A 14,532-nucleotide genomic window follows, 5' to 3' on the forward strand; every position below is an offset into this window, starting at 1 on the left:
TTGAAGTACTTACCATTATCGTGTCAATTAAAAAGTTGCAGTTGACAGATATTGCCAAATTGTTTTCCAAAAGAGATTTTAACAACTGATATTAAAGTGTAACAGTATTTATATGCCACCCATCTTTTTCCTAACTGTCTTAATAAACTTTTTAATCTTTGCCAATCTGAGAAGAGGCCAGTAAAGAGGCTGGTTTTAATTTGCCTCTCTTTAATTGTCAGTGAATGTGAGCATCTTTTTAAATATTTGAGGCATTTAAATTTCTTGTCTACAAACTGGCTAGTAGTGTAATTTTTCTTTTTTCTTTTGGTTGCTTTCTGTTTTCTTAATTTTAAGAACTATATTAAGCAAATTAGCCCTTTTTTAAATGTTGGAAATATCTTTTTTTGCTGTTATGTAGGAAATTTATTTTTGAGGAAGTCAAATTGATTAAAATTCTCTTTTGACTTTTGCATTTTGTGTTTTCATAATATTTTAAAAAATATTCTTTGAGGTACTTTCCTCTTTAAACTCTTTAAATATTCAGTCAAAATATTTGCCTGAAAAACGAAAAGACCACTTGCTTTTATCTATTTTATCTAAATAGCCATCTTTGCTTATATCTGGATTCATTCTGTCATTTTGTGACAGCTAGTGAGTTGTCGTATCTGACTGCTGTCCTCACCAGCAGTCCCCTGAAGTTTGAAATGCCAGCCTTATCTTATTTCTTCGTATGTATTTGAGGTCCAGTTTTGTGCCTGTTCTATTGTATTGACCCACTACTGATATGAACCTTTATCAAATATTTTCATTACTGTAGCTCTTATCACTTTTTACTATCTTGTGCTCTTATATCACACTTGATTCTTTCTACTTTTTCTTAACTCTTCCTCTGTACTGAATATTCTTTAATAATTTTCCTGGCTATTCTCAGTGTTTATTTTTCCACATAGATATAATGGGTTTGGCTAATTAAAAATTTATTTTTATTGAGCTAGCATTATGTTTTTAGATCAGTTAAGGGTAGTATTGAAGTCTCTATAACAAACAGGTACAGGTATTTATTTCCTTTTGTTCAGTTTACCTTTTGTTTCTGTTAGTAGAGTTTTAATCTCTTCTTTCTATAAGCCCTGTACATTTCTAGTTCGTGTAGCCCTGGATTTTTATGTTTTGTTGCGTGTTGAGGTATAAACCACGTATCATGAAATTCACCCTTTCAGGATGTACAGTTCAGCGGTTCTTAGCGTGTCCACAATTGTGTAGCCATTATCACTATCTAGTTCCACATTCCCTCCCTTCACCTCAAAGGGAACTTCACACTGGTAGTAGTTACTCCCCGTTTTCCCCATCCCTAGCCCTTGGAAAGCACTAATCTACTTTAGGTCTTCATGGATTTGCTGTTCTGGGCATTTCATAGAAATAGAATCATTAAATCAATGGCCTTTTGTGTCTGGCTTCTTTCACTTACGATGTTTTCAGGGTTCATCCATGTTATAGCATGTATCAGATTTTTCCCCTTTTTATGGGTGAATAATATCCCATAGTATGGATGGATCGGATTTTATTTACACATTTATCAGTTGATAGCCATTTGGGTTTTATCTCTTTTTTGACTATTATGCATAATGCTGCTGCGAACATGCATGTACCACTGTTTGCAGGAACGTATGTTGTAAATTCTTTTTGGTAGCATACTTAGGAGTGGAGTTGCTGGGTCATATTATAACTATGCTTAACCATTTGAAGCGCTACCAGACTGCTGCCCAAAGTGACTACATGACATTGCCTTCCCACCAGCAGTGTTTGAGGGTTTCAGTTTTTCCATTTGCTTGCTAATACTTGGTACTGTCTTGTTTTTATTATAATCATCCTAGTGGTATGAGTGGTTTTGTGGTTGTGATTTGTATGTCTCTAATGACTAATGATGTTGAGCTTCTTTTTATGTGCTTCTTTGCCGTTTTTTAAAGTTCATTTATTTTAAGAGAGAGTGCGAGCGCTTGTGCGTGGGGGAGGCGGGCAGAGAGAGCGAGAGAGAGAATCCCAAGCAGGCTCCACAGCCTGAGTGCAGAGCCCAGTGCAGGGTTCAGACTCACCAACCGTGAGATCACGACCTGAGCTGGAATCAAGAATTGGACATTTAACCGACTGAGCCGTCTAGGCACCCCCTTATCTGCCATTTGTGTGTCTTCTTTGGAAAAATGTCTATTCAGATCCTTTGCTCATTTTTAAATGTAGTTATTTGTTTTTATTGTTGAGTCATGAGAGTTCCTTATATATTGTGCATATGAGCCCATTATTGAATATGAGTTGTAAATCTTTTAATTGATAGTTTACTGCGGAGTGTAAAAAATTTTCAATTTTGATGAAATCCAGTTTACTTTTGATTCTTTTGGTTATGTGTGCTTTAGGCGTCCTATTTTAAGAAACCATTGGTTAGCTGAAGATCCTGAAGGTTTATGCTTGTTTTCTTAGAGTTTCATAGTTTAGCTCCTATGTTTAGGTTATTGGTCCATTTTGAGGTAATTTTTATATATGGTGTGAGGTAGAGGTTGCATGTTTTATATTATGTTTCTGTTTTGTGTAGCTATCACCCCTAAAATTTTACCATGCTTGCTTTTACTAAGTATGAAATTGTGGAAGAGGAAGGAGGTAAAGATATTATTATGAGGATTTTTAATGACTTTGTTTCTTTCTGCCCTTTTTTAATGTTATAATTCCTAGAATCTTAATTATACTTTGACTTTAATCTATCTCAGATTAATTGTTCTTCTTTCGCTGTCAGTGCTTATTCAGATTTACCCATATAATTTGATATTCTATTGTTTTAGGGAGAAGGAGTTACCTCTATACCGAGTTAACCATTTAATTGTTCTTTCACCAAGGAGATGTGAGAGATAAAAATGTCTTCATTGTCCCCCTCATTTGCAAACTGTGTATAAACTTTAATATGACCATTCATTTGGGGTGCTTGGGTGGCTCAGTCAGTTGGGCGTCTGACTTTGGCTCAAGTCATGATGTCGCCGTTCGTGAGTTTGAGCCCCGCATCGGGCTCTGTGCTGACAGCTTGGAGCCTGGAGCCTGCTTCGGATTCTGTGTCTCCCTCTCTCTCTCTCTGCCCCCCCCTTTCAAAAATAAATTAAAATATATGACCATTCATTTTCCTTCCTTTGATTATATTATTTCATTGTTTAATGTTGCTGTTGCTGATGCAGGTTTAATGTTGCTGATGTCATTGTTTTTTGGGAGTTTTTTGTTTTTAGATAGTTTGTCTTTTTTCTGGTAGCTTTTTAGATTTGTCTCTTTATCTTTGTCACTCTACAATTTCAGTTGACTGACAGATTTGTTTTTACTTACTCTGTGTAGATCTCTTGCTCAGGATTTCTTAAATTAGGATTTATATGGTAAATTAATTCTTGAAAATCACAAATCTTGTCTTTGAATATTGCTTTTTCTCCCCAATATTCTTTCTTTTTTTCTCCAGGAAATTTGCCTTCTCATTCTACCTTTTGTGTCTCCTGACTACTTTTTCATATTTTCCGAGTTTTAATTTTAGGTAATTTCCTCAGTTCCTTCTCTGGTTTATCTTTTCTGTCTTTGATTGTGTCTACTTTGCCATTTAACTCATTTGTTGAGTTTTTCCCCCCTTTAATTTCAGTGATTATATTTTTTACTCTTTAAGAGTCTAGTTCTATTTAAGAACAAATGTCCTGTTTTTTCATCTTTGTCATTTCTTTCATGTCCTTAATCATTTTAGTTTTATTTCTTTTACAGGGTTCTGTTTTCTGAGATTCCTTTTTCTCAGGGAATTAATTCTCAAGTATATTGTGCATTCCAGCTCTTTGAGAGTTCTTCTAAGTGGGATTGTTTTTCTGGGGGGCAGATCTTGTGTATTCTGGGTTGTAGAAGCACTCATCAAAAACAGTTGGTGTTTGCTTCATGCAGACTTCCAGTGCCGGTGCAAGTTTCATGTGAATTTCTCACTGGGATTCCTGTCACATGAAGTCTGCTGGAAATTTTCCCTCTTACACCTGTGCATGATACAGGCATTGGGTTCTTTTCTCTGGACACCACCCCGGTCTGCTCCTTTCCTTCATCTCTCTCTTCCACAAACAAGCAAGCTTACTTTTTTTTTTTTTTTTTTGGCCTCTGTTGGCCAGTAGGTAGAAAGTTTTCTCCTCCTACATTCGCTGGTGTTGCAGCTTTTCTAGACTCCTTGGCTTCACACTGGGATTTGGGTTCCGTTCCCCATGTTTTATGGGCTGAAGGCCATATTTCATATTCTCCTGTGGGCATTAAAGCCTCAGTTAGAGACTATATCTGGCCTAGGGTTTTTTCCTCCGACTTTTCGCAGTATAACCTCTTAATTCCAGATCTTTCTTTAATTTCTTGTTCTTGGAGTTCTTTGTTGTTGTTCTTTTGACCTTAGGTATATTTTAAATTTGGGTTGTATTTTATCTTGTAGTTCTGTGTATTCACAATTTCGGTAGGGGTTGAAGGGATGGTATCGTGTTAGTGGAATCTGATTTCCCAGAAACGATATTGCCCTAACTGGTTGTTTGTATTTAGGAATGCTGTTCATTTAGTATACGTTAATATTGTAATTACATTTACTGTAATGAATCCTCTCATGATTTACAAGAGTCTTTTTGTTGGTTTTCCCAAGTATAGAATCATGTCATCCAAAAACACTGATAGTTTGACTCCATAAAGTAGCCTTGAAGTTTTTTATATTAGTTCTTCTATTTTGTTAATTGCTCTGGTTAACTTCTCTGGTGAGCATTTCCGTATGGTTTCCTCACTTTTATTTGAATTGGGATACATTTAAGAAAAGATGTTTTTAAATGTTCTGAAGCAATTAATTTAACAGGTCCGACTCAAGTATGACAGTTTGCATTTAACCCAATGAATTACAGTGCATAGGTATTGTTTATGATGTCACCAAATTGTCATTCTAAGAATAAATTAGAAAAAGTAACACAAAACATAAATACAAAAAATGAAATGTTTCTGAATCATCTTTTTTTTTAAGTACAAATTTCCATTCTTCCATATTGTCTCTTAATGGTATCCTCAGTGGTTTCTATATTTGCTTAAGCGTTCTGGTGATCGAGTACCGGTGAACAGCAAGGCACTGGTGTGGGAATCACTACAAGTAGGCCTTCCCCCTGTATATGGAAAGAGCGAACTTCTAAAGGAGTATTTACATGTGAGAGAGATGAAATCAAACCTGTTCGTTTTCATTCATCTTTACTTTTGACTACTCATTTCTGTAGTATGGTTCCACTCCTTTGTGCCGTTTGTAATTTAGTCTTGTATATGGGCAGTTGGTAGTAAGTGAGTTGTGGCTATTGTATTCATAGGAAAGTACAGAATACCTCTCTTCGAGCAGCTATGTGCATATTTTACTCAGTTCTTTAACATGTTTGTAAAACATTCTGGTGGCACAAAGCTGTGCCTTATGTGGCTAGGTTTGATGTTTCAGTAATTTGGGGTTCATTTCATTTCTAGCTTCCTATGCATTCAAATATCCTGTTACCCCTATGGGTGGTGGTATTTCATAGTGTACATGCTTTCTTTTGAATGTGTTTAAATAACTTACCTGCCTCAGCTCAGAGACGTGAACGCAAATGTCAGTGTTGTAACTTTGTTTTAGAACAGCTACAACATTGACAATTTCGTAGAAAGCTGGCTACTTATAGCTTCTAAATTCTGTGCGTGAATTTCCTTCTTAACTGACCACAGATTGTTTTTGGTAATCTTTCCCCATGTATTGAGCCTTAAGGAGATAGTGTACCTTCTGTCCCACTTACACACCTACTTTGGTGTCAAGATTTTCCCCTTCACCCCGTGCTGCACCTCCGCCACCCCACGTGGCTTACGTAGTTGCTCATGTTCCTACTATAAGTAATGGACCCCTTTCTACCCTCTAGTACAGGACTTAGGAACCGGGCGACCGTAGAGCATATTGACTAAGAGCACAGGCTTTGGAATCGAATGGATCGGAGTTTGAGTCTTGATTCCTTTGCTTAATAACCTGTATTTGTCCTTAGAATAAGTTTAAAAACTTTTTTAATGTTAGTTTCCTTTGCAGTGAGGTGAATATGATACACCTACCTCACAGGGTTGTTGTGAGGGTTGAACAGACTGATGTATATGAAGTACTTTTACTAGTGCCTGCCCCATGGGAAGTGCTCAAGAATTGGTAGCTGTATTTCTTGCTGCTATTTAACTTAAAGGTAGTAAACACGTTCGCTTATCTTTGATGACTTGGCCAGTTTTATCTTGGAAAGACTTGGAATACTAGCTTAGGAAAACTCTTAAATGCATTTCATATTAGGTAAGTGGGGAGTATTTATCTTTCAAAGATAGTTAAATAATTCAGTTTTTTGCCGTATGGATTAACCTGCAATTCGATGTGTAATACAGAGTTAAGAAAACACAGAGAACTCTGGAACAGTTTTTTTAAAAAAATAAGCTTATATCTTAATATAGTAGCTTGGTTTCCTTATAAATACTGGTTTTTTTTAAACGGGGGTTTAGATTTTTAGCATTTCTCTTAGATACATTTAAGACACGCTTGACAATGCCCGGCCTGTTTTCATGTCAGTGCAGTAGACATTGTATTATAGCGGTATGACTGTCACATTTGGAGTTTGGAGACCTGGCTTTGAGTCTTGGCTTTGCTGTCGACTTTGCACAAATGTCACACTGGTCAAGTCAGAACCTCTTCATGTCTGACTTCTGTACTGTGGTGCTTGTAACTTGACCTGCCTCGCCTTCCTAACTCATTTAGTTGCTCAGAAAATCAGAATAATTACCTTAAGGCTCTTTAGAAAGTGGAAAGGGCTATCCCGAGTAGAGCGAAGTGTTATCTCAGTTCTCACCTTATTTTTGTCCACCTACATCTGTCCAAAAAACAGTGTTGGCGTTTTACGAATTTCTCAAAATTGAACTTCATGTCCCTGTTAATCGTATTTCTCTGACAAGAGGCATTTTGGTAAACTTTTTTCTTGCACTGTGAGGTGGCATATTACTTTAAAGGTGTGTGTTTTAGTCACTCCCCATGGCCACAAAGTAGTTCGGGGAGTAAGCTGGGTTTTTTAAAGAAGTGTACCTATAGCTCTAGAAATTCTTTTCAGTCTCTGCTCAGAACTGATCACCTCCATTAAGCCTTTGACTGATTCTACCTGGTTTTAATTAACTTGCATTCCATCTGCATTTATGCATGCAGTTTGCAGTATGTTAATTTACAGTGGAGTGTTTTCGTAAGTCATTTTATGTCTTTTACCTGTGACCTGGACTTGTTTTCTCGGCTAGTTGGAACCTCCTGAAGGGTTACGACAATTGTCCTTTCCCTTTCTTCACATTAGAATCCTAATAGAGGATGCCCTACATACAATGATTTCTTCTAGTTGTGTTTGCATAAAACTTCCACTAAAATCCAGTGGCATCATTTGACCTAATATTACAGAGTACACATCTGCAGAAATTTTCATTTGTTTTAGCGTATGCCTATTTAGAGTTAAAAGACAAAAGGCATCAAAACAGTGTACTGCTTGATTAAAAAATAATAGTGTGTAAGCTGCCATGTACTTCAGCTGAGACTAGACTTCATTGTTTTGCTTTTTCAAACCATTCTGTTAACTGTATTTGGCCAAAAGAAATCTAGTAAATCTCATTAAATAGTTTGATTTTTAAAACTATACTCCTGGAGGATAATGTGGTATTTGTGTTAATAGCCATAGTTTTAAATGATTCTTTGCCAAAAAGGAATTGAGCCCTTGATGAGAGAAAGGCTTTTATTAAAGGCTTATAAAAAGGCTTTTTGAGAGTCCCAGTTGCTTATTTCTCCTTTTTCCATAAAATTAATTTCTTAAATTACCGATGATTCTTACTATTGAAGTTTCTCATGTAAACCTTGATATGGAGGAGACTATTCTTGCAATCAGTTTCCTAGCTTATTTGGAAATGGCTATGCTTGAAAAAAAGAAACGTCTTTACAGTTGCTTGCATCAGAGCTTTCTCTAAAACAAACCAAGATAAAATCATGGCTTTTATTTTTGCACTTAAAGAATTTGCTAAAGAGGATGTTTCTTCCAAATGAATGTTTGCATTTTATTTTCCAGACCTTTTTCTCTAAAACCAGTTTTTGCTCCTAAGAAACATTTTTACGTCTTCTTCAGGAATGTCCTTGTCTGCCGGATCTTCTCCTCTTCATTCTCCCAAGATCACTCCACATACTTCTCCTGCGCCCAGAAGAAGAAGTCACACTCCAAACCCAGCAAATTACATGGTGCCTTCTAGTGCCTCTACATCTGTTAATAATCCCGTTTCTCAGACTCCATCTTCTGGTCAGGTGATCCAAAAGGAAACCGTCGGTGGGACGACTTACTTCTATACAGACACAACCCCAGCACCTTTGACTGGAATGGTACGTCTACATGACGGGAGAAGTGAGAGTAGTCTTACAGCAGTTCCTTCTTGATAATGAGATTAGTGAGGAGGTCCCCCCGCCTTGCATCTTTTTATTGTGATGTGAAAACGTATTTACTTTTCTAACTTAGATGATGATCCTGACCTCTTCTTATCTCTTCAAAGTAAGCCTTCTGTATTAATAATAACTCCAGTTTAGACAGAACCGGGTTTAATCACAAATTAGATTGTCTTCTGGCTCTAGTTTAGTACTTTATGGCACGTTTTGCTCATGGGGTTACCCTGTACGGGTGCTAGCTGGAGTTGACGTTTGCTGCGTTTCTTTATAGGTGTACGTAGTTTTACCTCTGGTAAGAACTTGGAGAAAGTACATGGTTTCTTAAGGTAGTTACTAAAAACAAACTGATGATAAACTCTTGCTTCAGGTGAGGCAATGATTTAATCTCTAGATCTCTGGATAGTGGAGGACACAGGATGATAAGGGGCTTCCAGTGTGGGTTATTGGTAAGGAAGGAGGAAGCCCAGCGGGGGAAACCCTGATCATGGATGAAGAAAGAGCTACCAAAGGAAGGCAGAGGGAGAGAGGGCAAGGGGCAAAGAGGGAAGTGTCGTCATGTTCCATAAATTGTATCTCTTGGCTTCATTCTGGCTATGTCCAAAAATTGGTTTTTAACCGGTATGGTGAAATAAGTAGTGGATGAAGAGCTTGTGAGTTCGAAAGCCAAGTTCCATTCAGGTAGGAGAACTGATCGAAATGGTAGCCATTTGACGTAATTACAGAGGATAGGTTTCGATGAAAAGTTTTGATCTCACAAGTTAAACTAATGGTTTATTTTGATTAATGGCTTACTAAAAGGCAATTTGAAAGGAAAGATGACAGAGTTCTTTTATGTGTTTTTAAGAGTCCCTCCCGGTCCTGCCATTGTTTTGTGACTTTTGAATCTTAGTACCTCTGAGACCATTTCCCCAGTTGTAAATGGGGATAATAATTTAGTGAAAACATTTATAGAAGTACTTGTAAATTATGTAAAATGTTTCAAGAACTAATAAATAGCTAATAGTCTTGTTCTGTTTTGTTTTGTTTTTGGTCAGAGATCTTTCAAAAATTATCACAGAACAGCTTGCCGAACAGAAGGTCAAATAATTGAGGTAGAGTAGAGACTTTCCTTGGTTCTTTCAAGTAAGAATTCCATCAATGTGTTGCCTTTTTTGGGGGTTTATTATAATTATTTACATTTTTATTATAGCGTATTTGTAGAAAGTAGTTTAGTTTAATCTATAAAGAGGTTCTTTTGTCACAAAACTCTCTCAGCTGTTTTTGTAGAGATTACATAGGGCACATTTTTATGATGTTTTTACCCTTCAGACCACTGTTAGAAATGTGCTCATGGTGAACTTGAGCTAATTAAGCCAAACTGTGCTCTCTGGTGTAAGAAAACCGAGGCAAGAGAAAGGAAATCTTCCCCTGCGGATATAGGTTAAAGGAAACCATACATACAGGTGTTGCAAAACCACTTCCTGGTTGAGATCCAGAGCAGAATGATTATCTGAGGGCAGCAGAAATCAGCTGAATTCATTTTACAAAGACGAAAAACAAAGCGTTTGTTTCAGCTTTTTCAAAATGAAAAAGGAAAAGATAGTTTAGAATGTACGTTTATTTTGTATCAGGGGCCGGTGAAGAGGAAGGAGAGGCAGAGGCAGAAGAGAAGAAGCCAGGGGGTGGGGAAAAGTCCACTCGGAAAAATGAAAGCAAAGAGGCTTGAAGCAGATTCGGTAACTTTGCCGTAGTTTTGCCCTGAAGGTATTTAAGTAGACTGTTCACTCTTCTGTTCGCCTGAGCCGCGGACCAGACCCAGAGTCAGTCCGTCGGTCCGTCCTCCTCACTGTTGCAGGGTGAGGTGCTTACCAGTGTGGACGCAGCAGTCTGTCTAGGTTGGCCACGAGAAGCCCTTGCAAGGGGGTGGTTCTTTGGGGAGCCAGGGCAGAGTCTGACGCGTCCAGACGCCTCTGTCACCGGCTTTCTTCTCTCTTCCCGCTGCTTTAAAAAATGCTGACCGACTACATAACCTCTTCCAAAGTGCAGCTTTGGCCTCTCCTCGGAAGTTAGGTTTTACTGTGTCCGAAGGAATGTTTCCTTTCTCGTCAGACTTTTACATTGATTACTACAAGATTATTTGTATAAAGTGAGTTCATTCTGAAAGTGTCCCGACAACAGCTGTCCTCTAAGGTGCTTATTAGTTCACTATGATTTAAAGATGAAAATGTATCCATTTATCTATCGCTGTCATTTAAAGCTTACGGCTTTACCGAAACAATGAAAAAGCTGATGGAGTGAGAAAGGTTGGTTATTACATTTCCCCCCTCCCTGCCTTTTTAGGTATTTCCAAACTACCACATATATCCTCCAACTGCACCTCATGTTGCCTACATGCAACCAAAAGCAAATGCACCCTCCTTCTTCATGGCCGACGAACTCCGACAGGTAGGCTTTCAGAGTTCCTGGGGCGAATCCGTAATGGCTGTTGCGCTGTAGCGCCGAGCCGGAGAAAGAACAGAGCTCTTTTCAAATGAGACCATGTGATCAAACATGCTGTATGCACCAAAGCAGCTAGAATGTAGAGCGTATGAGTCCTAATTGGCATATTTATTTAAGGAAACCCGTTTTTCAAGAAAATTTGTAGATCAGTATGTGTTAGGACGTAAAACAGAATAAATAGCTCCTTAAATGGGCCACCTTTTTGCGCTTCGTATCCTGTGCATTGAAAGGTCTCTGAAATATATAAATAAATTATTGAAATGGTGTCTAACCTTCAGACCACTTTTTGTTAATATCTGGAGGTTGAGAATAAGTAGTTTGGCCTAGAAATAAACCTCATTTTAAAAGAGCTTAATATTGGGGCACCTGGGTGGCTGAGTCCGTTAAGCTTCCAGCTCTTGGTTTTGGCTCAGGTCGTGATCTCAGTTTTGTGAGTTCCAGCCCCGTGTCCGGCTCTGTGCTGACAGCATGGAGCCTGCTTGGGATTCTCCCCCTCCCCCCACCGCCCTCTCTCGGCTCTCTGCCACCGCCCCCCCCCCCCCCCCCCCCCCCCCCCCCCCCCCCCGTGTCTCTCAAATAGAAATAAACTTTAAAAATTTTTTAAAAAGTAATAGAGCTTAATATTTTCTATAAAGTAGGTTTTATAAAATAATTTTTTTTTTTTTAGGTAAACAGCTGGACATTATTTGATACGTAGAATTTCATTGTATACTTATAGTCTCAGAAAAAAATGTTATTTCACACAAGTTGTACCAGTATAATGTTGATGAATAAATTATTGACGAGCTTAGGGTGGGCCTTGTCTTCAGCCACAGAGTTATAGTTACGTGCTTTGGGTCAAAGCGTAGCTACTTAACCCCGACCTTAATTATGGGCAGGTCTCTCCAGGCCTGGAATTTAGACGTTTTGTCGTTTTGTCGTTATTAGAAATGTTGTTTCATGTTGTCGACATCAAAAAGTGTGCATATCAAAAAATATTAATACGTATTTACTTATAATAAGAAAATCAGATTTTAGAAGCTCTGTATATATGTAAATATACTTGTTTTCTTTTTTTAGGAGCTGATTAACAGGCATTTAATAACAATGGCTCAAATCGACCAAGCAGATATGCCAGGTAAAATGCGAGTTGGTTCATCCTTCCTTTTAAAGGTTGTCAGGATCTCGATGTACATGTTTTTATGCCTTGAACAGCTAGTTACAATTTTATGAGTGTATTTATTTGAAATCTACTTTTGAAGAGTTCCAAGATGCCACTGATCATCGAGTCCATTTCAGTTCTCCATGTGACAGTATTCTAGTTTGTCAAAAAAGTTAGGTGGTTTTAAAATTCATGGTGATTTACCGCACTGTGCATTAGAATATTGTTTCCTGAAACTTGATAAAGTATGGATACTTAAACAGACGGGGAAGGTAATTATTACTTTTGAAACTGTGGTGTACCAGATAATGTGCTGATTAAATTCTTTATATGTCTTACTTTCTTCCTCATAAAAATCCTAGGACATTGACACGAATACTATCCTCTCCCTCTTACGTATGAGGAAAACTGAGGTTGACAGGAAGGCTAAGTAATTTGCCTTTAGCACTGATGGCTAGTAATCAGCTGGTCAGTCTGGATTTAAAGCTAGGTTTTTGACTGTACCACAGTGTTTCTCAGAGTACATTAAAATCTCTTTCCCTAGCTTATTCTGTATATAGCAAGATTAAATATGGTATAATTTAGCAAAACTTTATAAATAATGCAGTAGGAATATATTTGCCATAGAGATAATCTCAAAGCATGTGGTTGTAATCAAGGACTCAACATAGTCTACTGTGCATTTTCTTGATTGCTAAAGAATTAAAAGGAGTAATATGTCTAGCTCTTATGCCCTAACACCAATCTTTTCAGTTTAGACGGACAGGGAACTGATCTGTCGTAACCTTTAAAGTATTCAGGTTGGAATTTTCCTTAATTATTTAACATTGTCTTTGAGGTCTTAGCTGGGATAAAAGAAGAAAAGAAAAATAAGTAGGTTTATTTTTGCCTTTCCAGTCTTTATGACCGCAATCATGTATAAGTCGTATGACCAGAGGTTGGGCATAACTTGAAATTATAATAGAGCTTAGGAAATAGCTGGATACGAGATTAATATATGTCAGTTAAATTTCTGTAGGCCAGTAGCCAATAACTTAAATATAATTAAAAGAAAAGATGCAACTTACAGTGGTTTCAGCTTATCAGTAGCTAGGGAATAAATGCAACAAAAGATGTGTGCGATCTCAATGGGGGAGACTTACTAAGAGATATTAAGTAAGATAAATAATTTGAGCAAAATATTATATATTTAAAAAAAATTTTTTTTAATGTTTATTTTTGACAGAGAGAGAGAGAGAGAGAGAGAGACAGAGACAGAGCATGGGGGGGGGGGGGGGCAGAGAGAGGGAGACACAGAATCTGAAACAGGCACCAGGCTCTGAGCCATCAGCACAGAGCCCGATGCGGGGCTCGAACTCACGGACCGTGAGATCACCTGAGCCAAAGTCAGACACTCAACCGACTGAGCCACCCAGGTGCCCCCAAAATATTATATTATAAATAGGAAGACATAATGAGTAAGATATCGGTTTTCCTAAACTGATTTATAGATGCAGTATAATTGCAGTCAAAGCATATGAGCTGTTTTTACTCATAATACTTCTGGCATTTACTTCATGTCCTAACGGTTTATTTATTAAGGGCACAGTCTGACAAGACTACTCCCATTTCAGATGCCCGCCAAGGTGGGGTGCCCAGGCTACCCACATTCTGACTAACTACCAATTTGGGGGTTTCCATAACCACTACCACCAGCCTCCCCCCACACCCCGCCGCACCAGTTCAGTAATTTGCTAGAGTGATTCACTTTAGGACCTGTTGCTGGTTTAGTGTGTAGAGGCTACAGCTCAGGGACAGCCAAATGGAAGAAATGCCCAGGGCAAAGCGAGGGGGTGGGCACTTGTGTACAAAACTTTAAAAACTTTTTATACTATAAAATATTAGCGAATAGATTTAACATATCAGTAGAGAAAGATTTCTTCTACAGGAGGCAAAGATTGCTGACTCTTAAAGAAAATACTGCTAAATTTTACTAAGTTAGAACTGAAAAGCAATCCAAAGATACCCATAGTAAAGAAAAAACCTGGAAGAAGATATTTACACAGTTGACAAAGAATATAAGAAACACAATTCAGTAAGAGCAAAAAAAACTCAACAGAAAAATGGCCAAAAGATAGGAATAGGCACGTAAAGAAAGGAAATTCACATGAGCAGTACATGTATGAAGAGATGTGAAACATCACTGACAATTAGGGAAAATGCAGGTAAGCTCGAAGTGCAGTCGTGTAAAGTGTTAGGATATGGATCCACAGGCTCTCCGGTGCGTGGCTATAGGGAGCATAAGTCGGGTGAACCTGTGATCCAGCACTTCTCCTCCTGGAAACAGGTAAACTCCTATACGTTTTCAGCCGCAAAATGTATGACGAAGTATCCATAACATTGTCGCTCCAAATAGCAGAAACTTTGATCAATCCAGAGTAACTGTGCTGCTGTCAGCTAATGG

The 14,532-nt window shown here is 37.9% G+C and overlaps 1 protein-coding gene across 14 annotated transcripts in view; it reads left to right on the top strand.

The window, feature by feature from the left end:
- Positions 1–14,532, top strand: part of PAN3 (poly(A) specific ribonuclease subunit PAN3) — a 131,429-nt gene that overhangs the window by 85,211 nt on the left and 31,686 nt on the right. For 11 of the 14 annotated variants that reach the window (XR_006202961.1, XR_006202965.1, XR_006203244.1 and 8 more), the window contains 4 exons: positions 8,163–8,410; positions 9,505–9,561; positions 10,790–10,894; positions 12,008–12,065. Coding sequence is in view for 11 of the 14 variants with exons in the window: in XM_042940298.1 (XP_042796232.1) it covers positions 8,163–8,410; positions 9,505–9,561; positions 10,790–10,894; positions 12,008–12,065 (468 nt within the window). In the remaining 3 variants the exon portion in view is untranslated. The remainder of the gene's footprint in view (positions 1–8,162; positions 8,411–9,504; positions 9,562–10,789; positions 10,895–12,007; positions 12,066–14,532) is intronic. The other 3 variants (XM_042940428.1, XM_042940452.1, XM_042940541.1) reach the window with 1 other exon arrangement.

The sequence above is a fragment of the Panthera leo genome, chromosome A1 (genome assembly GCF_018350215.1).
Source record: "Panthera leo isolate Ple1 chromosome A1, P.leo_Ple1_pat1.1, whole genome shotgun sequence".
NCBI classification, from domain to species: Eukaryota; Metazoa; Chordata; class Mammalia; order Carnivora; family Felidae; genus Panthera; species Panthera leo.